This window comes from Mytilus californianus, unplaced genomic scaffold, assembly GCF_021869535.1.
Source record: "Mytilus californianus isolate M0D057914Y unplaced genomic scaffold, xbMytCali1.0.p SCAF_8, whole genome shotgun sequence".
NCBI classification, from domain to species: domain Eukaryota; kingdom Metazoa; phylum Mollusca; class Bivalvia; order Mytilida; family Mytilidae; genus Mytilus; species Mytilus californianus.
In genome coordinates, this window is record NW_026262734.1 from 104929483 (window position 1) to 104953746 (window position 24264).

The window sequence follows — 24264 nt, forward strand, 5'->3', positions numbered from 1 at the left end:
AAAAATAGTAAAAGTTCAACAAGTTCTACTAAAACTGAAAAAATCTGCTTTTTTAGATACATGTCTCCATAGATGAACGTGCTAAAAATTGTCCCTTTTCTTGTTTCTGGATTGGCCTGATCTGAAAGAAATAACGACAAATTTTCAACAATTTCAAATATGAAAAAAAAATGTTTTCCTTTTGAGTATACGATATAAATAAATATATCGAAATAGCTGGTTTGTTAATATTTTTAGTTATCATACCAAAATGTATAATCTATGATGAGGAAACTGTCAAAAAACTTTCTGTCTTTTTTTTTTATCTTAATTATGATGTCTATTTTGTTTATTTTATTATTCACTCTCTTTATTGTAGTTTATAGTCTTGCCTCTGGATACAGCAAGATAACATTCTTAGTATTGGCTGATAAGATGATTTTATAATTGCTAGAGAGAGAACTAATTGAAGCTGTATATATATATATGCGTTATCCCCCCTTTTTTTATTTCATTTGTCCTGAGCAATCAGATACCCTCTAATGTCCAACCCTGGTAGTGGGGCATTATTGTTTTTAGTCTTTGCATCCGTTTGTTCATCCAGCAACCCCATATGAGCTTAATATATTGATTGTTATATGTAATAAACCCCTTGCAGTCAAATCCTTATGTACATTAATTAAAAGTAATGTTAAGGTCAGGGAACAGTAAATGGGTATGATAATACCTTTATCTCTTTTATTTTCAGAAATATAACTGATTGAATTCTTTCAAAATAATTGAACATTTGTATAGGTAGCACATTAAAATCGTCGAAAAACGTTCATAAATGTGTCTTAAAATCTTAAAGTTTTCAATTATGTTATGTATAATATGTTTGAATGTTGCAAAAGTTGATCCAAAAAAAATTTAAACTAAAGTTTAACAGACAGAGTCAAAAAGGCAAAACAAACAATTTGCAATGTTGTTTTAATACACAATAAATCTGAAATATTTTTTTTACTAATCACACTTTTACAATTTAAAAGTAAAAAATATATCAAATTAAAACCTCATTCTTACATACCTATCTTCATCTGCAGAGACACTGTATGGGGTCAGGACTGAATGACAATCTAGTCTTTTTTGCTGGTGTTTCAAAACAATTTTCTCACTCTACAAGAAATATTTGAAGTTTAATGCAGGATCAATTAATCTGTTATTGTTTTTAAGAATAAAGAACAAGCATATTCCTTTATTTTTATCAGTATTGGCATGTATCATTCCCAACTTCCTGAATATGCATGAAATATTTGCCATTGGACATTAAGCCAGTCATAACGAATCAATCAATCAATCATCGAGTCTTAAAATAGATGAATGGTATATGTCATGGTGACAGCGAACTGAAGACACAAATAACAAAAACAGGTTTAATAAAGTCTTAAACACATGACTGGTGTTAAAAATACGTTTACTTACCCCATTTATCATATCAGAAAACAAGTAAGACATGTTTCCAAAGGAACAGCAGCTTCTTCAGGCAAACATGTGAGTAATGTACCAAACACATTTCCCCCTTCAACAAAATCTTCATTTTTCTCTCAAAATGTTAAGGATGCTCCTTAAGCACTCTGAAACAAAAATATATTGAAATTTAGGTACATGTACTTTAATCAACACTTTAAACATTTTATAACCAAAGTAAGAGTGCACATGTCTCGCCTTTGATTTACTTATCATTGAATTCATGTTGAAAGTCTGTAATATGGAGGAGTTACTACAATTATCACATAAACTTAACATTATCAATGAACCAACTATAGTTGTCATATTGCTTATAGAACATGAGAAACAGATCTAACCACAAAATCTAAACATTGATCAATGAACCTTTAAAATGAGGTCAAGGTCATGTAAACACCGACCAACAGACAGGCACCTCACAATTGTTCCATACACTACATATAATTGACCTATTGCTTATAATGCTCGAGAAATTGATCCAACCACACAACTAAAAACTGTCAAATAAACTATGAAAATGAGGTCGAAGTCAATTAAAACCTGCCAGACGGACAAAATAAAATAATTTTCATATAAAACTCTGAAGATAGAGATACCTTTCTAAGAACATTTATTTTTCCATTAACAAAGATTGTGAAATTTAATGTTTTAAAAAAAGTTTACTTACCCCCCCCCCCCCCCCCCCCCCCCCCCCCCCATACCCCCCACCCACCCTTTTTTTTTGATTGGAAAATAAATTAAGTTTAATCCTAAAATTGACAAACTTATTTTTATGGAATAACACCCCTATGCCTTTGAAAAAAAACTGGATCCGCCCCTGAAGATAAGAGTTCATTTGAACAGTGCAGTATATCTGAGGTAGTTAATGCACACCTTTACTGTGCATTATCCAGATTAAAGCACTATAAGAAAAAAGAGAATTTGCCTATGTCATGTGTTAATAATGGTCTATAAGCAGTAAATTTATCTCATGTTTGAACATTTACATTTTGTTAATTCAATTCAACCTTTTACAAATAAAAACATCGTAACCAATGGTTAAAATAACTATGGCTGAAGCCAGTATATATGTTTATACTTATGCTGGACTTACACTATTTTTCTTCCAGAGTTTGATCTTTCACAACATTTAATAATAAATGCTGTGCTTTTCGGTCCGTGCAATATACATTTACATGATATACCGGTATATACTAAAGCCTACAATTTTACTATTTTTCTTCAAGAGAAAAGTCAGACAATGGTATTACTCAATGGTAGTGAAATTTATCATTCCTGCAGGAGGTGCCAAAATAAACTGAGATGAAAAAGAAGTTTGAAAAGCTGCACTCATTTGATAAAGGAAGTGAACTGTATTGATTGACTGATTTAAACTGTTTAATCATAGTTTAACTGTTTAACTCAGAGGACCGTATCAAGTGAAATGCATACATCCGTGTATGAAAATATTAAGATATTAAAATAACCGACTTGCACGTATTTTGTCCCCAGGTCTCATTTTAGGCAAGGAATATGATAATGCAGTGCAACATACGTCCATAGTAAGCGTTACTGCAAATTTAATACTCATGATATAAGAAATATATATAAGATTGAGAATGGAAATGGGGAATATGTCAAAGAGACAACAACCCGACCAAAGAGCAGACAACAGCTGAAGGCCACCAATGGGTCTTCAATGCAACGAGAAAATCCCGCACCTGGAGGTGGTCCTCAGCTGGCCCCTAAATAAAATTGTGTGCTAGTTCAGTGAAAATGGACGTCATACTAAACTCCAAAACATATAAATGAACTAAAATTAAAAAAACATACTGACTAACAAAGGCCAGAGGCTCCTGACTTGGGACAGGCGCAAAAATGCGGCGGGATTAAACATGTTTTGTGAGATCTCAACCCTCCCCCTATACCTCTAGCCAATGTAGAATAAAGAAACATATACATAAAATAAGGAGATGTGGTATGGTTGCCAACAAGACAACTATCCACAAGAGGCAGAAGAGTCCTAATGACGTATATTTAAGTAACAATAGACCACGTACATTTGTACGGCCAGAAAGGAGAAAAATCCATACCGTATAGTAAGCTATCAAAGGACCTGAGAAACTTTTCAAACGAAAATAAACATGGCATTATTTATAACCAAAAAATTAAATGGTTGAACGCTTAATTATCCGCAAATTGTGTCACCTTTTCATCTTTTGAACTCTTCCAGAGTTAAGAAACGATTTTTTTCGTCTGAATGTTTACCTTCTCTAAAACCCCACGGGAGAGGACGTCACTAATGTTGTTAAAACTTGTGTCCAATCTCTTTTGCTACTTTTACAAATAAAATATATTTGAACTAAACTAAAACCCCGCGAAAAAACAAGTATGAACATGATGAATTGGTACGTTCTAAGGGAGCTACCATTTGATTTTCTTTTTGGGGGGGGAGGGGGGGGGGCTAGGATGGAAAATTTTGGCCTGCCTTTTTATTTATCACTCTATTCTGTCCTGCCTTTTTTTTCTTAGTTCATCCTAGCATCACCCCCCCCCCCCCCCCCCCCCCAAAAAAATCAAATGGTAGCTCCCTAAATTCCTACGACATTCATTCATGTAACGAAATTTTCTTTATGTTATAGCTGTTCTTCAAGTTTTGTGCAAAATTTATTATCCATACAATATTACGATAATAGTTATTTGCATGCCTCATTTTAATACATATATATAATACATTATATTTTATGTCTCTGATATGAACTACTGTTATTGTTACATCGTATCGACAAGATCAAGTCAGAACGCATTGGATAGGTAAAAATAAGTTTAAATATAAAGAAGTATTTACTAAATTAAATAAATACACAAACAAATATAGAGAAAAATGAGGTCCATACCTCCTATGAGGGGGGGGGGGGGGGGTCGGAGGGGTCCTGATCACGAAATCCCGGGCTTAAAAACATGAAATCCTGAGGTCCCGAATTTAAAGAAATTTAAATCCCGACATCCCGAAATTCGAAAAAAGAATTCCCGGATCCCGAAAGGATCAATCCCGAAATCCCGAGCTTAAAAACACCCGATCCCGGAGTCCCGATAAAGGTCCGACCCCCCTCTCCTATCGGCTGTGGTCGGGTTTTCATTTTGTGTACCCTAACCAGGCGAAGGTTCTTGAGACCAATTCCATTCTTTCCGAATCGTTGTGATATAATGTTTTAAAATTTGCATAATATAACATTTTATTTTATATTTGTGAAAAATGCACTGTTAACATGGTTTAGTGTGAACATATCCCCCGAGATAACATGTATACGATTTACCATTTAAAATTTCCTGCCGTTGGAATTAATACATTTTTTTAGAAGTATTCGAAAATGCTGTCCATAAAAATTATCAATTTGATATACATTTAGGCATACATTTGAGAAGAAAGATTCGAATGAGGTGTGTCTTCTCAGGGAGGTTTTTTAAGTTCGAAAAGAACATCTGTGGTTTACTAAAACAGTGCATATAATTATATGAAAATTTGTCAACAGCAGACATGAAAGGCTTATGATATCTATGTAAATATATAAATACATAAAATAGATACTTACAGACTTCTGTTATCTCTCCTGATCTGTTCCTGTTCCTGGTGCCGTTACAACCACGACAAGAACAATAAACAAATGGAGTATTGAATATATGCTCCTAATCTTTGAATAATATTTGAAACGGACCTTTCCTCCATGTACTGACAAATTTATTAAGATAGAGTCAAATGCACACGCTGTGGATCTGTTATGTAATTTCCGTCGTTTGTTCGTCATTATCTATCGTGCGAAATTTTACAGTCGGATGTTTATTAGGTTTATATGATGGCCACGGTATGTGGTAATCAAAATATGATATGGCTAATTAGCATAGGATAACTAATCATTTTTGTAGAATGTAAAAAGAATCATAAGATTTCATATTACACTTCTCTTTTTCATTTAGTTCCTACAATTAAAAATCAAGTTTTGAGGTATCCATCTTCTTTCTAAAACATGAAGTTTTTTACTACGTCAATCATCAGAATTTCATGAGACAGCAAACGTTTTGCGTCCTATAAGGAATGAATAAATATTACACTTTCAGTGTACCCTAAAATAGAGGACCACCATGTCTTAGTTTATGTTCTACTAGTAGTATCGAAGTTTTAAACATACCAATTCTTATATTATTTTTTTTTTAAAGCAACATCTCTTTTTCCATAGAAAAACAAAGGATATGGGGTATCAATCCATGACACAAAATCAGTATAAGAACAGCAATAAACAACACACAAAAAGCAACGGAACAGCGCTTTAATTGCTGTATTTAATCTCAAAGTCACATTGAGACCTTCAACACGGAGCAAAAAGGCTCTCACCTCACTGCAAGTGTAAGACGGCCCCTAGCACCAACAAGAGCGAAATATTTTGCAAAAGGAATTTGAATAGAATTCGTAAGATGTTACACCACCAAATTGGGCACGGTCAAAAAGGAAAGTAGCTAGTACATATTTAAAACAAAGTAGTTCTTACGTATAGGTGTAAACATCAAACTATGCAAAACAATTTTTGGTAAGTCATTTAGATATCAAATGAAAGGTAAAGGACTGGTGATCCTTGTAGAATACATTTGACTGATGATTACAAATGATACAAATAGTTATGAATGAATTCTATAAAATTGAGGGCGTAATTACTCATATATGAAGTACCTGGTTTGGTTTGTCCAAAGTTTCGGTATAACCAGTACAGTCTGATGTGTAAATAACGGTATACTGGTTCCCCATATATATTTGCATGTTGATTTTTTTTCGTTGTCGTCTGGAATACCGGAATACTAGTAGAATTAGCTTATTGTTCCCGCTTTCCGTACAAAAGGCAATGGCTGTTCCACGATATTATGTCATTGTTCCGGCCAAACAAATAATGAAGGTTAAGAAAACATATTGGTTTATTGGTAATGAAAGCATTTGAAGACTGGTACGATTGAAGTTAGAATAATGTGTCTTGGCAGAGTAACATGTCTTCCTGAAGAGTTTTTTTTATCTTCTGAATAAACACGTCATCAACCTGGCTCAGCTTGTCTAGTACAAAACATATTAATATCATAATAGATATAAGCAGATGTGGTTTAAGTGCCAATATGCAACTCTCCATCTAAGTCACAATATATGAAAGTAAACCATTATAGGTTGTCGTCTGGATATGTATGTAATAGTTACCACTGGACATTATACATCGTTCTCATCGTCATCCTAATCAATCTTCATATAAACAATTACGCGAGCACCTTACGGTAAAAAGGTACATAAAAAAGTGGTTTATTCCATCAAGGTTATAAATATAATTCGCTAATTTCGTTATCCTCTTATAAAATACAAGCACTATCATGGGTCGGGAATCATTTATCCGGGTTATTGTTTTATATGTAATTTATAAACTAATAAATGGCGAATTAACGTAAAAATTATATGACAGTACCGAAGCACTTACTACAAAGTTGATTATACATGTACCTGCGGGGACTTCAAAAGAGCTTTTTACACAAGACAATGAGGACATTTCACTACGAGCCTATCTACTGGATTTATTGATAATTTTTTTCTATAGTCCTGGATATGCACGTAATTTTAGCCGCTACACGTTCAGCAAACTAAAAAATCGTCTTTTTTGTCTTTAAATGCTGAAAACTCTTTTAGTCGCGGTTTCGTTATTGAATTAAGTCACCCTTAAGTGTCTATAAACTGATCAGCAGCACATACCAACTTTCCAGTCGTGAGTGTGACACAGTCGGAGATCTATTCAGATAACATGGTTGTACCATGAAAGTATAATATTGACAATATAATACTTCCATGGATGTACCAAGGATTTTGTATGTCTATACGAAACAAAAATTAAAAAATAACTAGATCATGTATACAAAATAATAACCAAATTATAATGGTCCGATATCGTAAATGACAAGTAGTAGTGGCGAGTAGCGAAGTCTCGCCAGACGATAAACCACGAGATGCCAAATCCTTCTTACTATTAATATAATACAAATTCTTGGTTGTACCATAGGTGTAACTATTTTCTATTTAGGTAATTTTTTTCTAATTTAAAAATTTTCATTTTTTCACGCATCTTCTGTTCTAACTTACTTTATTCGTGATAATTATAATTTTCCCATTTTATATATTTGTTCAAGGATTTGTATACATGTAGTAATGACTTGATTTGTTCTATCAGAAATATATATGAATCGGCAAGCCGGAAGAAAAGTTAATATTTCTATTTGTTCGGCAATCCGTTTGCGCATGCACAAATAATCAATGTCATCGTTAAGCATTCCGGATGAGGTGTCGGATTGCAAATGCGCGTATTGTTGGACGTTTTGAGAATTTGAGCTTGTGTTTTATATCTAATAAAAGACGACTTAAGAGAAAAAGAGAGAATGGTATTGCATGCTTTGTAAACAAATGTCTATACTCATTAGGACGGACGTCATAACTTGGCAATAGCGTGGCATGTAAACTGAGAAGAATAAAGTGTAAAAGCACACCAGAATTGCTGTTTACCCCCTTACCTTTACCTGTATCATTGGAGGCAAAATGCGTAAAAATAAGTCTTGGAAAACGGACAAAGCGAATATACTTTTCTGCATGATTTGAAAGTTTTACTACAACTGCGATCTGTGAACATGCACTGGTGACTGCACTGGAAATCTCGAGCTGGAAATAGTATACCAAGCTTAGAGTATAAACCCCCTTTTTAGTTTATTCTGTTTAATTATTTTTTTCCCCAATTAGAAAAAAATATGACATTTTTGCTATTATAAACACAATCTTACTTCAGGGTCAGCTTACATGTACTTTCCCCTTTTCTCTTCTTTTCTATGTGTTTCAAATCATTTAACATTCAGTTAAATTAAAAATCAGAATCATTTGACAATTTCATTGAAACCAAAGAAATGATAAATTCATAATCTTCTTAAGGAATCATATGTGTACATTGAAGCCATAATTCATTTGCCCGACTTTTAACAATCCAGGAAATTCATAGGTTAAAATTAAAAACTAGAGACATGGTTGTCCCTAAAGTACTATCCTGTCCTAGATGCAGGCTTTCCAGTTTTCCAACAAGCATCTTCCCTATAATATCGTATCATTTCAATACCTTTTTACAAGTAATTTGTGACGAGACCTTTGTACTTGTAACACCGGTTTGTGTTCTGTTAAATTGTTAAATTGTTTCACTTTCCGTTCCTTTCTTGGACAATTCTTTGATGCTGTATTATTCTTTTTTATTTTTTATGCATTTTTTGTATCATGCATGCATATATATCCTGCATGTAAAAGAAACAGATATGCCGTAACATGGAATAGCTATACTAGGAATAACTAGTCAGAGCTTAGAACATAGACCCTCTTTTTTTCTTTCTTGTATTAACATTTTTTTTAACATTTCAATATTTTTTTATCTATTTTATCCGGACTAAAGGCAGCACGTATAAACTAGTGTGTAAATTGTAAAATTGTAGTTAAATTACGAAAGCAAGCACAAATGAAGATAAGTTAAACATAAAATAATGAATTTATTACAAATCTTTTAAAACAAATAGAAGAAAGGGTGAGAAAAAAGGGTACCCATGCCCAATCGCCTATTTATCGTGAATAATACTTGAGGGTCTGGGTGGAGTTTACAGAATATAGAATTATGGGGGAAACGCAGAATAACGAACAAAACATATAACATAAAGAGAAAAAAAGACCAAAAATATAAAGAATAGAAAATAAAAGGGTGATCAAATAGAGAATAATGAGAAAAATTATAAAGAATAGAAAAAAAATATTTAAAAAAATTAAAGAATACAAAATCGATTGAGTCAGGACCATTTATCCAGACCCTTATACTTTTGTAGTCCAATTTTATAAGCATATTATGTTATTTGAAGGGTATAAAATGAAAACACATTAATAACCCCTATGAATTGACACAGATTCAAATAATTTACAACATTCGATTTTTTTAATTTATGTTATCAAACTAGTGTCGCATATCTATCAGAAGTTGTTAAAATATTACTAATTACACCAAACAACTCGCGGCTTAAAAGCCTTTTATCAATTTTATGTAATGCACGCGTACGTTGATTGTAGGCCCCCTAGTGTTACCACTTGTCGAGAAGACTTCAAATGGAAACACAAGATATTTATTAATTACAAGACGACACGGATCAATAAGTTTGTATATGTATGATTACTTGGTATTATTCTCTATGTACGTGCAACGAAGATGACAGACAAGTGGACATTAGACGGAGGAAGTTGAAAATAGACGGGAACTGTCTTAAATTCCAGTTTCGTATATATGCAACATTCATCACAGTTCAAGAAATTGGAGGTTAGTTTTCTCAGTAAATTAGAGGTGGGATTAGGGGTGGGGGTCAATGATACTGGGATCCCCTCATGGAACGACATTTATGCAATACATATTAAACGTTTTACAAGTCTCACCTCTAGCGTTGCCCTGCTCGTGCCCCTTTTGAAATCCTCGATCGATCCGCATCAGCGAATATCAATTTGCATAAGTTTTTACGATTGCACTACATAGATTAATATCGATCACTGTATAATAAACAAGAACAACTTTGAATATAACATTTAGATACATGATAGAGCAGTGACACCCACCTCTTGATTGAAGAATATATTAAATTTCATTTTAAATATAGAAAAACTCTACTCGCCATTATAGACTCAGTTTTATCGATTACCCCCCCCTTCCCCCCTTCAATATCCCTGGATCCGACCCTGAAGACTATACCGTAGAATATTGTAGGATAAATTTTGAGGAAAATCTAGAGACTAAGGTAATTTAAAAGTTTAAACTTTTAACTGGCTTTTTGAAACCAGTATCTTAGAATGCTGAAATTATGAATCATAATTGATGTTTTATAAAAGTGTCCTTTCTTATCTCTTTGCAAAAGGTTTGAAAGTGAAGAAGATTAAAGTTAATATAACTCATAGCCCCATATTGGCGTTTAACCTTTCCGGAAATTGGCATTACTTTTCCAGGAAAAAAAAATGACGTTTCCGGGAAAAAAAGTTCACGTTTCCGGAAAGAAATACCTTACTTTTGCGGGAAAATAGTTACGATTCCTGAAAAAAAAATAATTATAATTTTTCCGGGAAATTAATTAAGGAATACCTGTTGAACGAAAGCAAAGTCATAATAAAATTGTAGCCAACACGTCGTACAAAGTCCACAGTAGTACATTCACCATTTAAAAGTTTTGTGTTTTTTTTTCAACAAGGAAGTCCATCTTCTCCTTTTCATATTTTCGAACGGGTGCTTTAATAGATAAAGTTCTCATCTTTACGATGATGTTGTTTGCAGTTTTGATAGAACATCGACAAAGACTAATAGGTTAGGATGGCTAGCGTAAAACTGCTCGTTTAAGTGGAAATTAAAATACTCGGAACCATTGGTTGGTGGAAATCTCGAATTGCCATCTATATAAAATTCCAATATGTAATCTGCAAGCTTCATGCATTTATCGTCAGATGGAGCGTCTGTTATTAATTCTACAAATCATTCTTCAATATTATTGTTTGGCAAGTAAGCCAAACCAAAGAAATGTGTCAGCCATTTTTTCCAAAATCCGAATTTTTGTCCTTGTAGTCGTAGTCAACTGGTAATATCTTATATATTGTAGATTTAATATCAGAAACGTTTTTGTATAAAAGTGTACAATAAAAATTATCTAACATATATTCAAATATTTATGATTTAATTCCAGGTAAATTTCCGGAAAAGTAATAAATACAAATTCTGGAAACGTATACTTTATGTTTTCGGAAACTTAGTATTGGAACTTTGAAAAGTTAGCGGAAACGCAATACGCCCACTCATGTTTTGACAATAGTTCGGCCTTAATTGTAATGAGTGTATTAGAAGTCATTATGTTAAAAATGCGTGCAATGTATCGGTTAGTCTAGAAGGAATATACTATGAATTTTAGAGAGAGGGGCTTGATATGTGGTGTGCAGTTGTACAATCATTTGCATATCTTATTTCTACAGCGATTAGATCCGGCTGCTCCTTCATCGTCTATTCTCTCTGAAACATTTGCTTACTTTACATGTTAAAGTTTTTGATAAGGTTAGTTTAAGATGAACCATTATTGGTAATACAATGATATTTGGTATCTATAGCTTCATCAGAATTTTCACTTCTCATTTCTCTGGAGATTATATGGGTCCACCTCAACCATGATTCATTAAGTATAAAGCTATTGCATGTGTAGCATGTTAAAGATTGAGTTTGGATCAGTAAGGAGAACCACAGACTAATATGACAATTATGAAAAATGCTGATATCAGAAAGAAGTTGAATTAGTTTGAAAATCATTGCTTATTAACTTTTATACCCATCTGCCCATCGTTAATACTTATAATATTCAACTTCTTAAATAATTCAAAAGTTATCTGACGCTTTTAAAACAGTCATATTTGACGCAATTTTAATATGCTTAGGGCAAATTTTTCTACACACCCATTTAATTTGCTTATGATGAAATGCCACTTAATACTAGTATCCCATTTTGTTCTTGCAACAATTTCAATATGCACAAAAAGGGTGCATTGTGCAATCTGAGTCAACTTTTTATGATCGGGAGTTAAGCCACTTTAAAATGTAAATTTTAGGGAAAGTTGTAGGACATTTATGAAAAGATTTAAAAGAACAAAAAAAAATATAAGACCTCTAGATCTGCTCCTACACTCCTAGCACAGCAATCACCTCGTCTGTATCGTTGTCTGTTCTTCCACCCATCTCTTTTTTCAACAACCATTTTCATTACATTTTTCTCAGAAACTACTTGGCAAAATGACGTCATAATTGGTCAAGATTTTGACGGGGATGAATTGGAAAGTGTGATTTCTTTTATGGACATCTACTTCCTATTTTCTCACACTTTGAGTTACAAGTGGGTATGCTTAGCATGCACATTCCACATCTTTGCAGGACTATTTGCCCTTGGGCACCTTGAATGTGATATAGTTTTCAGAAAATTAAAGTTATGCTTATTGATTTACACATTTAATTATTTATAGAAAACAAAGACTAGTACAGAACATAATGAAGAGCAAGAATCATTCAACATGTTCAAGGAAAACTATCAGAATGAGGATAATAAAGAGGTATGTTGTATTATCTTCATCAACCTTTTAACTTTGTGTGTCTTTTTTAAACCAGGATCTGTCAATATGGTCATGTTTGATGACTAGCACATCAATATTACAAATTAAATCATAATGTTTAATGAAAGAATTTGTTCGTATCCTAAGATTATTGTAAAGAGTAGTTTGGCAGTTTTATTTCATGTTTTTATACGACCGCAAAAAAATTTTGTGGTCGTATATTGGTATGACGTTATCGTCGTCGTCGTCGTCGTCGTCCGGCGTTGTCGTCGTCCAAAGACACATTGGTTTTCGCACTCTAACTTTAGTTTAAGTGAATGGATCTCTATGAAATTTTACCATAAGGTTCAATACCAGAAAAGGAAGGTTGGGATTGAATTTGGGGGTTATGGTACCAACAGTTAAGGAATAAGGGGCCAAAAAGGGGCCAAAAATAATCATTTTTGTAACTTCCAGACATAACTTGAATGTTAGTGTATGGATCTCTTTGACATTGTACCAAAAGGTTCCATATCACAAAGGGAATGCTGGGATTGATTTTGGGGGTAATTGCCTCAAAATTTTAGGAATAAGGGGCAAAAAAGGGGCAAAAAAACAAGCATTTTTCTAGTTTCATGACAATAACTTGTGTGTAAGTGTATGGATCTTTCTGAAATTGTACTACAAGGTTCCATATCACAAAGAGAAAGCTGGAATTGAGTTTGGGGTAATTGCCCAAAACGTTTAAGAATAAGGGGCCAAAAAAAGGCCAAAAATAAGCATTTTTTCTAGTTTCCAGACAATAACTTGTGTTCAAGTGTATGGATCTCTCTGAAATTGTACCGCAAGGTACCATACCACAAAGGGAAGGCAATGATGGATTTTGGGGGTAATTGCCTTAAAATTTTAGGAATAAGGGCCAAAAAAGGGCAAAAAACAAGCATGTTTCTAGTTTCAGGACAATAACTTATGTGTAAGTGTATGGATCTGTATGACATTGTACTACAAGGTTCCATATCACAAAGGGAAAGCTGGGTTTGAGTTCGGGGGTAATTGCCCTAAACATTTAGGAATTTGGGGCCAAAAAAACAAGCATTTTTCTAGTTTCCAGACAATAACTTGTGTTCAAGTGTATGGATCTCTCTGAAATTGTACTGCAAGGTACCATAACACAAAGGGAAGGCTGGTATTGAGTTTGGGGGTGATGAATCATAAGGGGGTTCAAAAAGTTGGGGGGGATTTTTTTTCTCCTTTTTTTTTCTTTAAAATGTTCTATTTAAAATTGGTTATTTCTGATTTATATATAAAAGCAAATAATAATGATATGGTTTGAATAGGTAAATTTAAAAAAATTAAGTTCTTAGACCCCATTCATTCTGTGTCAGAAACCTATGCTGTGTCAAATATTTAATCACAATCCAAATTCAGTGCTGTATCAAGCTTGAATGTTGTGTCCATACTTGCCCCCAACTGTTCAGGGTTCGACCTCTGCGGTCGTATCAAGCTGCGCCCAGCGGAGCATTTTATTGAGAATGACAAGGGGTTAATTTAATTGTATCAAAAGGCAATACTTATGCTCTTGAAAAATGCATCATTGGAAAATTGTCATATGCAGTATGATAGCTACAAGTAAGGTGATTGATATCGTTTATTGATTAATAGATTGTTGTTTGGTGAATATACAAGATTCCTTTTAAAAAGATGACACTCAGACAGAGTTGAAATATAACTTTATCAGCATAAAAAAGCAGTTAAGGCAACGTAAAAAAAAAAGGGACAGATGTACAGTTTGTAACGTGATATCGAGTTCATGTTTTCTTTGAAAAGAGGATTATATCACTTTTATACTTGGAAAATTATTACTGGTATTCAAATATGTTATGAATGAATATGTGTTTGACCCCTCCGTAGCGGTGGGGGCATCAAGTTTTACCCATGTCTGTATGTCCCGTCCGTCCATCCCGAACGTCCCCAAACATGGTTGTTCTCTAACTTTAGTTTATCTTAACCAAATGATATAAAACTTATACACAATGCTTATTACCACAAAATACATATCAAGCTCGAAATTGGGTGGCGTTACTTTTACCATTCTTGAGTTATGCCCCTTTATAAACATAAAAATTATTGGATTTTTCGCTTCTGTTCTCTAATTTTAGTTTGCCTCAAGCAAAAATAATAACTCGTATACACAATGCATACGTATAACCATAAAACACAGATCAAGATAGAAATTGGTGGCGTCACTTCTACCGTTCTTGAGTTAAGCCCCTTCATAAACAAAAAAAACATTGCTGAATTTTTCGTTTCCGTTCTCTAACTTTAGTTTGCCTCAACCAAATGTTATAAAACTCATACACAATGCTTATTACCACAAAAACAAGTCAGGCTCGAAATTTACTCGCATCACTTTTATTGTTATTAGGTTATGCTCCTTTATGAACATAAAAATCGCCGAATTATTCATTTCAGTTCTCTAACTTTAGTTTGCCTCAACCGAATGTTATAATCACAAAACAGTCTTTAACTACGTGAATCCTGTATCTTAATGTGGAAGTTGACTCGTGCATATTTACAAGCAATTTTTTATATGAACTGGTTTTTTTTTTTTTATTATTTAATCTTTCAGATAGATTTGATTGAACGAAATAATGGACACATGTATTTGGGAATATTAGAAGATACAAAGCTGACATTTACAAAGACAATTGTTGGAAAAGTTAAGAAGAGTTTAAAGATGAAAAATTCCAGCTATATCATTAAAAGATCAGATGTCCAAACGATTGATACCAAATACATTATAACGAAGACAGACTTGTGTGAAAAAAAACCCCAGAATTATTCTAACAGATGACCATTGACAAAACATTAAACAAAATCTTCAGGATTATATAAGACAACACAAATGACTTTCAAATTGATGTATTTTTTAAAATGTTTGTATCCCATCACATGATAAATCGAAACAATAAGGAAATTGATTTTTGGCCATATAGCATTACGTTTGTTTTACATGCTTTCTGAACTGTTCCTCTAGAATATTTGTGATAAGATAAATTGGACATAATCATAATTGCAATCATTTTGGAATATTTAATAGTATTAAAAATGACAGCGGAAAAAAGGTATAATTCATGATCATGAACAAAACATTCTTTATCAGTTTGACTGTCATGACTGTAATAAATAACACCGTTGGAATTTTCTTTTAAATTTTTTTAAGTTTAATCATGTCGAGTACTTTTATAAATGACTATACCATCCTGTTTTTTTATTTTAATCATGGTTGAAACATTGATGGAGTAATTATTTTCTGTTTCCTAAATGTACTTATTTAATTATTTTGTGAATATATTTAATACTATCAAAATTCACAATTATTAAAACATCCTATGTTGCAAAAAAGATAAACATTTCAAAGGATTTTCCAAATAAAGTTTATTTCATTTATATCACAATAATCATAAAGCACTTTCAATGTAGAATAAATTTATTCTGTGTCTCAACCTTAACATAATTACTGTACTTTCATAATAAATTTATTTTATATATTATTATATAAAACAAAAATCACATTGAATGTAGAATAAATTTATTCTATGTCTCAGCCTCACCATACAAATAACTTTACTTTCAAAATAAATTTATTCTATATATTATTATAATCATAAATTTTAAATCACTTAGAGTGTAGAATAAATTTATTCTGTGTCTCAGCCTCACCATATAGATTACTGGACTTTCAAAATGAATTTATTTTATATATTATTATAATCATAAATCACATTGAATGTAGAATAAATTTATTCTATGTTTTTCTCGAACTTATAATAGATGTTAAGGCTCTATAAAATAAATTTATTTCATATATTATTATAATCATAAATCACATTGAATGTAGAATAAATTTATTCTGTATTTTAGCCTCACCATACAGATAACTTTACTTTCAAAATAAATTTATGTTATATAGTCATGCATCACATTAAAAGTAGAATAAACTTATTCTGTTTTTCTCGAACTAATAATAGATATAAGGGCTCTATAAAATAAATTTATTTTATAAATTATCATATACAGAAAGCACCATGCATTCAGAATAAATTTATTCTATGTTGCATCCTTTACAGAGAGTTGACTGAAAATGTACAGCTAAGTGTAGAATTCAGTATAAATTTATTTTGAAATGTAACAAATAAATACTAAATTAAATATAACAGAATTGTCTTCGTTTTTCATCTTTTTTACTCAAATACATGGGTTATAGAATAAATTTATTACATTCTGGTCCAAATTTAGCCACTAATTGCACTTGTCAGAAATTGAAGGGAAAAAAGAGGAAAATTGGTTTTTTCCTTTTTTATTCTGCTCCCAGTGAAACTTTCATTGTTAGAAAATTGTTATAGTTCATTCGATATTCATAAGGATTTCAAACTAAGTTGTTATCATATATTTGTTACAATTCATTTGAAATCGTAGCGCAGCTAATAAGAAAATAACACATCATTACTTATCGAAAATTCACAGAATACATTTCCCATTTTGTCTCTCTTTTCACATATTTGCGTTTTACACATTTACATGTCGTCCCCATCGTAAATGTGTACTGTAGATGGAGACTGTTTGAGTTTGAGAAATATTTTTGTTTACTATCCTTTCAATCAATATGATTTAAAGTAAACAAAATTATGGTAACATATAAATAAGAAGATGTGGTATGAGTGCCAATGAGACAACTCTCCATCCAATTCACAATGTGTAAAAAGTTAACAATTATCGGTACGGCCTACAACACGGACCCTTGGCTCACACAGAACAGCAAGCTATAACGGGCCCCAAAATGACTTGTGTAAAACAATTCAAACAGGAAAACCAACGGTAATGCATATATTTCAATAAGCCATTTCAGAAAGGTGACTTTGGGATTTTTAAGCTACAAAAACGTTCGTTGCCAACATACGGTGCTAACAATTATTATAGAAAAATGTCTTTCACGGTTGCATATCCTGTCTTGTTTGAACAATACATTAATATAATGCAGATTATTTGTTTGTCTCACATTTTAAGCAGTTAGTTAATGTTCAATTATTTCGGAAGTCCAGGTTAACAATAGAAAAACATAGGAACAAAAAAAAACTGTAATATTAGGCCGTGTCCACATTGAGCTAAACTCAAGTGTGGTGTAGGTGTAACTGTACTCTACACTTAAATTAAACTCAATTACGTTCATATTGATAAAAATCAATGTTTACATGTAGTTTAAACCCGGTTTTGACTACATGCAGTCGATAGTCAATGTAGACCTTGTGTGGGTTATGTGTTTAATAAACAAGATATCAAGAACGTGGTTTTTATTGTGAACCTTGAAGGAAGTAACATATATCAAATAAATATGATTGTAATGATATTATGAATTAAGTTATTTTCCTATTTATATGACAAAAACTCAAAAATTGGTCCGTTAAAAACATGATTATATTTAATAGCCTTAGTGGACCATTTGATTTTCAGTGGAAGGGGGATTTTTTGCTGATAGATTATTCATTTTACACCGGTTGATAGTACGGCTTATTCATTTAGCGCGAAAGTTATTTTCACTTTTTGTACACAACTTTTTCTTACAAAGTCCTGTATTTTGTAGGACAAAATATTCATGTTCATAATGTCGTGGACAAGGTTATTTTTACAGTTAGTACCAGTCCAAACTATTCATTTCCAAAAGCACCCCATGTATGACTGGGGAATAGCAATATGGTCACTTAGATCTTTTTCCGATCGGCTATTAAACCTTTGCTAAAGTAATGCGTTCGTTTGGCTATGCGGGGTGTACAAGTAATCAGCCACGTCCATCTCCACCTTTCAGGACCTACCTATAGTATAATTCATTGAGAATTTATTCTCGTCCTGAACATGCATGAAACATTTGCCACTGGACGTTTATCAATCAATTAATCATTTTCAAAATCTTTTTTTCGCCTATTGTTACGCTGTTTTAACAGATCGTGACATCTTTCAAACCCTCAAAGTTCTCAAAATCAATAGAACGAATTTCTTAAGATACCGACCATTCATCTTCGTGGGACAAACCATTTTTTTAATTACTTTAATGAAAAAACAAATTTTTTTTTTTTCAATAGCATACATGAACATTTTTAAAGCTCCATTTTGAATCCCCCCGCCCTTCATTTTCAAGAAATCAAACAATCTTTCCCACTTCCCTCCTGGAACAAATATATTTTTTTCTTAAAGAAAATTTTAATATAAACAAAATATCCCCCAAAAAAATAATAGAAAAACAAAAAACAAATATATGAATTGGTCTACGCCTTACTGATACAAAATTTACAGAGACATTTTAAATTCAATTATATGTAATGTACATGTAAATTACGTGTACATGTTGTTTACTGATGTGAACAATTTTCATGTACAGGTAATTAAAACCGTTGTACAGATGAGAACAAATCTAATGTGAAACCAATATTCATTACATGAAACTAATTGTAGTAAATAAGTTTACAGTACGTAGCGTTTTGTGTGAACACGGCCTAAGACTAGGCGCATCTTGGTTAGCTAATCATGCATTAATAACAATGTAAAATTTGAAAATTAAATTTTGAAACTTTGTCACTACAGAAGCAAGCTGGTATTATTTTCTGTAAATATCCAACGAGTTTAAAGAAATTAATTTTACTTCATTTTTAGGTTGGTGTGTATCGCCTCTCCAGAAATCTAACATGATTAATCGTATGATGATTTTCTTGTTATTGTATTTGACTTCAACATGTATTGTCAGCAAAGGTATGTTGTTATAATGCTATATTGAGGTATGATATTCAGTGCTTAAGCATTCCACATTAGCGAATTGATAAATGTCTCTTGTCTATAACATATCATCATAGAAAGATTCCATGGTATTCTGGTTATCGGATAATAACACTATGCTGTTTGGATTTTGCAGGTATCACGCTACTATAACCCTCTATTTAGAAATGAATGTCAGTTTTTTATTGGATGCACTAAGTTTAAAAATATAATAAAACACGTCCATACCCTAAAAAATCATTTGTAACAAAACACCAGAAAGAAAACTAGATAGTATGCATGTTTTTCTTATTGATATAAAGTCGTTTTATCAAAATTGATACGAAATAAAGCAAGGGACTTTTATGCGAACTTCTTTATCAAAATGAGATCGTCACGTGCTTTTATCTCCTATGAACTTAAAAACAAAACAGCATTCACTTCTGCTTTCAAAGATCTTCGAAATTAAAAACATCTGAACGTATAAACTTTTTAAAATACTAAGATTACAGAAATGCACAATGAAATCTACTACTAGTATAGTACGTCATAGTATAAATTTGCATAATGATGATGTCGATTTCAAAGTAGTTAGCTCATAAAACTTCAATAATTGTAAGGCATCAAAGATTAATGATAAATCATAATGTAACATATTTGTTTAAATATATTGGTGTCCACTATATCTATACAATCAACTATATTTTATTTATTATTACTAAAATTTGAAATTATTTAAAACGTAACAATAATGTTGATTAATAGGGTAATAGGGAAGGCCCAGCCTGTAATTGTATGATCTTTGGTTATTTTTATACAAATTGGAAAGATATGATTTGTCACTAGGGCAAGAGAGAGAGAGAGAGAGAGAGAGAGAGAGAGAGAGAGAGAGAGAGAGAGAGAGAGAGAGAGAGAGAGAGAGAGAGAGAGAGAGAGAGAGAGAGAGAGAGAGAGGGGTTTAATTTTCAAATGTGACGATTCAAGGCAAACCATGCTTTTGTCATTTAATCGATTTTCTATCGAAAATAGTTAATTGTTTTGTTATTATAAGGTTTATGCGATACGGAAAATAATAAACAGATATTCGTTATGTAGTCTAGTATGCGCTATCACATATTCACAAAATCGTAATACTGAAGAGTGTGAACTAAATCTACACCTTATTGTTTTGTGTTTAGTATCTTGGAAGCTTAGTACAATCCCGGCTATCTTCGGTCATAGTATTGTATTAGTTTGTAAAATAGACGACAAACTATGGATGTCAAAGGAGTGTCCTGTACGTCAGTGGTCTGGTGGACCAGACCATAAAGGACTTGTATACAATGGATACTCATCAAACAAGACCAAGTATGGAGAATATCTAGAATCTTACTCATTTTCTTTGATAATTAAAAACTTATCAGAATCAGATGTAAATGTTTTGTATACTTGTTCCTGTGGCTTCGATTCCTTTACTAACAGTTTGTCAATGGAAGAAAACACATTTCACTGTAAGTAAAACATTTTTAATGTTCTAAAACACTACAATTATAAAGTTAAAGGCAGGTTGAACACAAAATAAAAATTGTTTTCTGACCCTTAATCGACATTGGTTTTAAAGAAAAGTGATTAACTTGAAATTAGCATAACTGTACAAAAAAGCACTTTGTTACTTTGTTTATGGAAACAAAGACAATAGTAAGTGATTTAGCTGGTACTGACCACAACAACAAAATAGGTTCCTTTGTTCATGAGCGATGCAAGTATTCTCTTAATCTTGTATATTTACCAAGTTTAACATATATTGTTTTATAATTATCGTTATATATTTCTTAATTGATTTGGAGTTTGAACTGTTGATATTCTAAAGTAAAGACTAAACGTTGATTGGTAATCACTAAATAATTTTGTAAGAGAGCCCTTGTTTTTTTTAAGTTTTTACTTTAGTGTCCCTTATACGGACATATACGGATATATCACTTATCATCCATTGATTACTCAACAGAAGGACTATAGAAATCAGTGTGTCCGTCCATCCAACAATGCGTTCGTGCGTTCGTCCGTACAACAACAAAAGATGTCCTCTATTTACTTAACTCATTTGAGTACGGTAATGAAACGCTACATGATTATTTATCTCGACTAGAAAGTGTGTCAAGTACAAGTCAGAACATCTTACAATAAAATCATAAAACAAATAGTTCAGCATAGTCGTTTCCGCTGTTTTATCAAATTCCTCGCAGTTGTGTTATGAAATTTGACATAATTATTCTTCACATCTAAAATGTGTGCCGGGTTCAAATATCAGTCTTTGAAAATCGTGGTTAAAAATGACTTCAACTCAGCCATTCCTGTGTCACCTTATGGACTTCAGCACAGAGAAAATCCAAACCGTATATTCTGCTATAAAAGACCCCGTGAAACAACGCAAACTAGAAAACCAACGGCCTGACCCATAACAAAACAACAAACAAAAGTCAATCATGACAGTAATCTTTTTCCGCTCCCTACCTACCTTTGCATGTTGGGAGAAATTGGCGTGCATCAAACAATTTATGACATCCGTGGGCATATGCTTAGTTTAAATAATAAAATCAATCACAACTTAACAATTAACTCGCACTATGTTGTTTTATTGTTTATGCAGTCTGTATTATAAGTGATTTCCCCTTTCTTATACCTATGATTTTTAGAATTTAGAATAAATATAACTCTGTCATATTTTTTTCCCGTTTGTATGTTATTTATTTTTCATAACTAGATCCTCCTACTACAAGAAACATGTCTTTTAGTGTTGAAAAGGGTCTTCTGCAAGTGCTCATAGATTTTGAAAAGGTGTTTCCCCTGCCAATATGTTGGCTGTACATAGGAGTAAGTATCTGCTTATACTATATTCGGACTCATATTTTTGTCATGTATGAAACGTAGATTGCAGGCTTTTAAAATACTGTTAAAGTGCTAATATTTTTAGTTATCTACGTTTTATACAAATGCAAATATATTGCATTGTATCAGTATCAAGGATTTAAAATCGTTTCAGAGTTTTATGAATCATACGTTTATTTAAACAGTTTTTTCCAACGCATTGGATCATTATAATCGCAAAATGAGACTGCAACAAACAAGGACAAAATGAATATAACCAAAAGACGCCTCCGAAGCGCATGTCATTGATCAACAGTATACCTGTTTGTATTCAATATGTAACACTCTAAATCGTTCCGAGTCCAAAAAGAGTTGCTTATAAATTATCATAGACGCATACAAGCGCCAAACTTTCCATACAACAAATAATTTACGATATAACAAACGATAACAAATGACGATATCCTAACTTTGAAAAAGGCATACTTTAATTGCAATCACTGAACTAAGTTTATATTTTATGTCCAGAATATATGACAACTCTACGATAGACACTCTGCATTGGATAAAATATAATTATAGAAGCTACCAGCACATTTCACATACATGTATATGTCATCTGATATTTAGCCAAACAATATAAGATCTACAAAACTGCGCTCGTGATGTTTACATTAAATACATGTATTGTGTTACAACGAAAGATGGATAGGCATCAATATACTAATAAACGCTGTATTCTAAATGTAGTGAACCTGATGTTAAGTGGTTGTCGTTTGTTTATGTGGTTCATAAGTGTTTCTCGTTTCTCGTTTTTTATATAGATTAGACCGTTGGTTTTCCTTATTTAAATGGTTTTACACTAGTCATTTTTGGGGCCCTTTATAGCTTGCTATTCGGTGTGACCCAAGGCTCCGTGTTGAAGGCCGTACTTTGACCTATAATTCTTTACCTTTACAAATTGTGACTTGGATGGAGAGTTGTCTCATTGCCACTCATACCACATCTTCTTATTTCTATTGACAAAATAAAAAAGGGTGCCGGACGCAGTGCAGACATTGTTTTCACGATGTCATATATGTAAAAGAGAGGCGAGCTAGGGTTCAAATTCTGAGAAATTATATATGCAAAAGAGAGGCAAGCTAGGGTTCAAATTCTGTTTAGAAAATATCAGAACTTTGCTATATTGGCTTAAATGTGAATCTTGTGTGTGTGGTCTACAATAACAAAAATTACATTAAATCAAAAGGCACGGATCAGTTTAGAATAAAGGAATGAGGTTACAATGTAGATTTACACAATTTCCTTAATATGTTACTTAAACACACTAATGAGTGTTTACATTTAAAATAAACTTACGCATACTCAAAGTATCACTAAAAATATACATTTCAAATAATATTTCCTATCCAATTGTGCATAAGAAATCATATAATTAACACTATTACAAATTACGTAAAGCATACTACGTTAACTTTGTAATTATAGGTCACTTTGAAATCAAAACTCAATTTGGTTAAATACCATCTAAGCGGAATAGTTTATAGCTCCATATACGAGTTAGAATATCAACTTTACAAACAAACTTGCAAGAACGAACTTATGGTGAAATGTGAATTCAATGGCACAGTAAACCCAGTTAATTTCACAGAAAACGTGACAACCAATTGTCAAAGTAAGTCACGTGATTTTATATTTAAAGAATAACCGGAAATTTAAGACTAACCATCTAATTGTGACTACAGGTCAATATTACCATGTACATTTCAAATGCGACACAAAACATACCGACATAGCTTAATTTCCAATATATTTCAATTTGATAAAGACCTCCTAGCATTTGAGAATAAATTCGAGAATACTTTTTTAATCAAATCATCCTAACTTGTAAATGTAACAATACAAGAGACATTTTCTATTGGTTTTCTATACTTTTATAGGTTTTAATTTCAACCAATACAAAATATTTGTTA

General features: G+C 32.2%; 1 protein-coding gene and 1 long non-coding RNA gene across 4 annotated transcripts in view; one reads left to right on the top strand and one right to left on the bottom strand.

Annotated features, from left to right (window-relative positions):
* The window catches only part of LOC127710850 (uncharacterized), a 41818-nt gene that overhangs the window by 12898 nt on the left and 4656 nt on the right, over nucleotides 1–24264 (top strand). The window contains exons 2-5 of the mRNA XM_052216807.1: nucleotides 19349–19444; nucleotides 20626–20937; nucleotides 22188–22297; nucleotides 23780–23966. Of these exons, the coding sequence (XP_052072767.1) occupies nucleotides 19381–19444; nucleotides 20626–20937; nucleotides 22188–22297; nucleotides 23780–23966 (673 nt within the window). The 5' untranslated portion in view covers nucleotides 19349–19380. The remainder of the gene's footprint in view (nucleotides 1–19348; nucleotides 19445–20625; nucleotides 20938–22187; nucleotides 22298–23779; nucleotides 23967–24264) is intronic.
* On the bottom strand, nucleotides 44–10282 carry LOC127710851 (uncharacterized). 3 transcript variants are annotated; one of them, XR_007986362.1, is made up of 4 exons: nucleotides 9977–10282; nucleotides 1441–1592; nucleotides 1046–1134; nucleotides 44–121 (listed from the first exon to the last, which is right to left on the bottom strand). It is a non-coding gene; the product is annotated as an uncharacterized LOC127710851 (long non-coding RNA). The 3 variants fall into 3 exon arrangements; XR_007986361.1 differs by lacking the exon at nucleotides 9977–10282 and adding an exon at nucleotides 5058–5633; XR_007986360.1 differs by lacking the exon at nucleotides 9977–10282 and having other exon boundaries at nucleotides 1441–2188.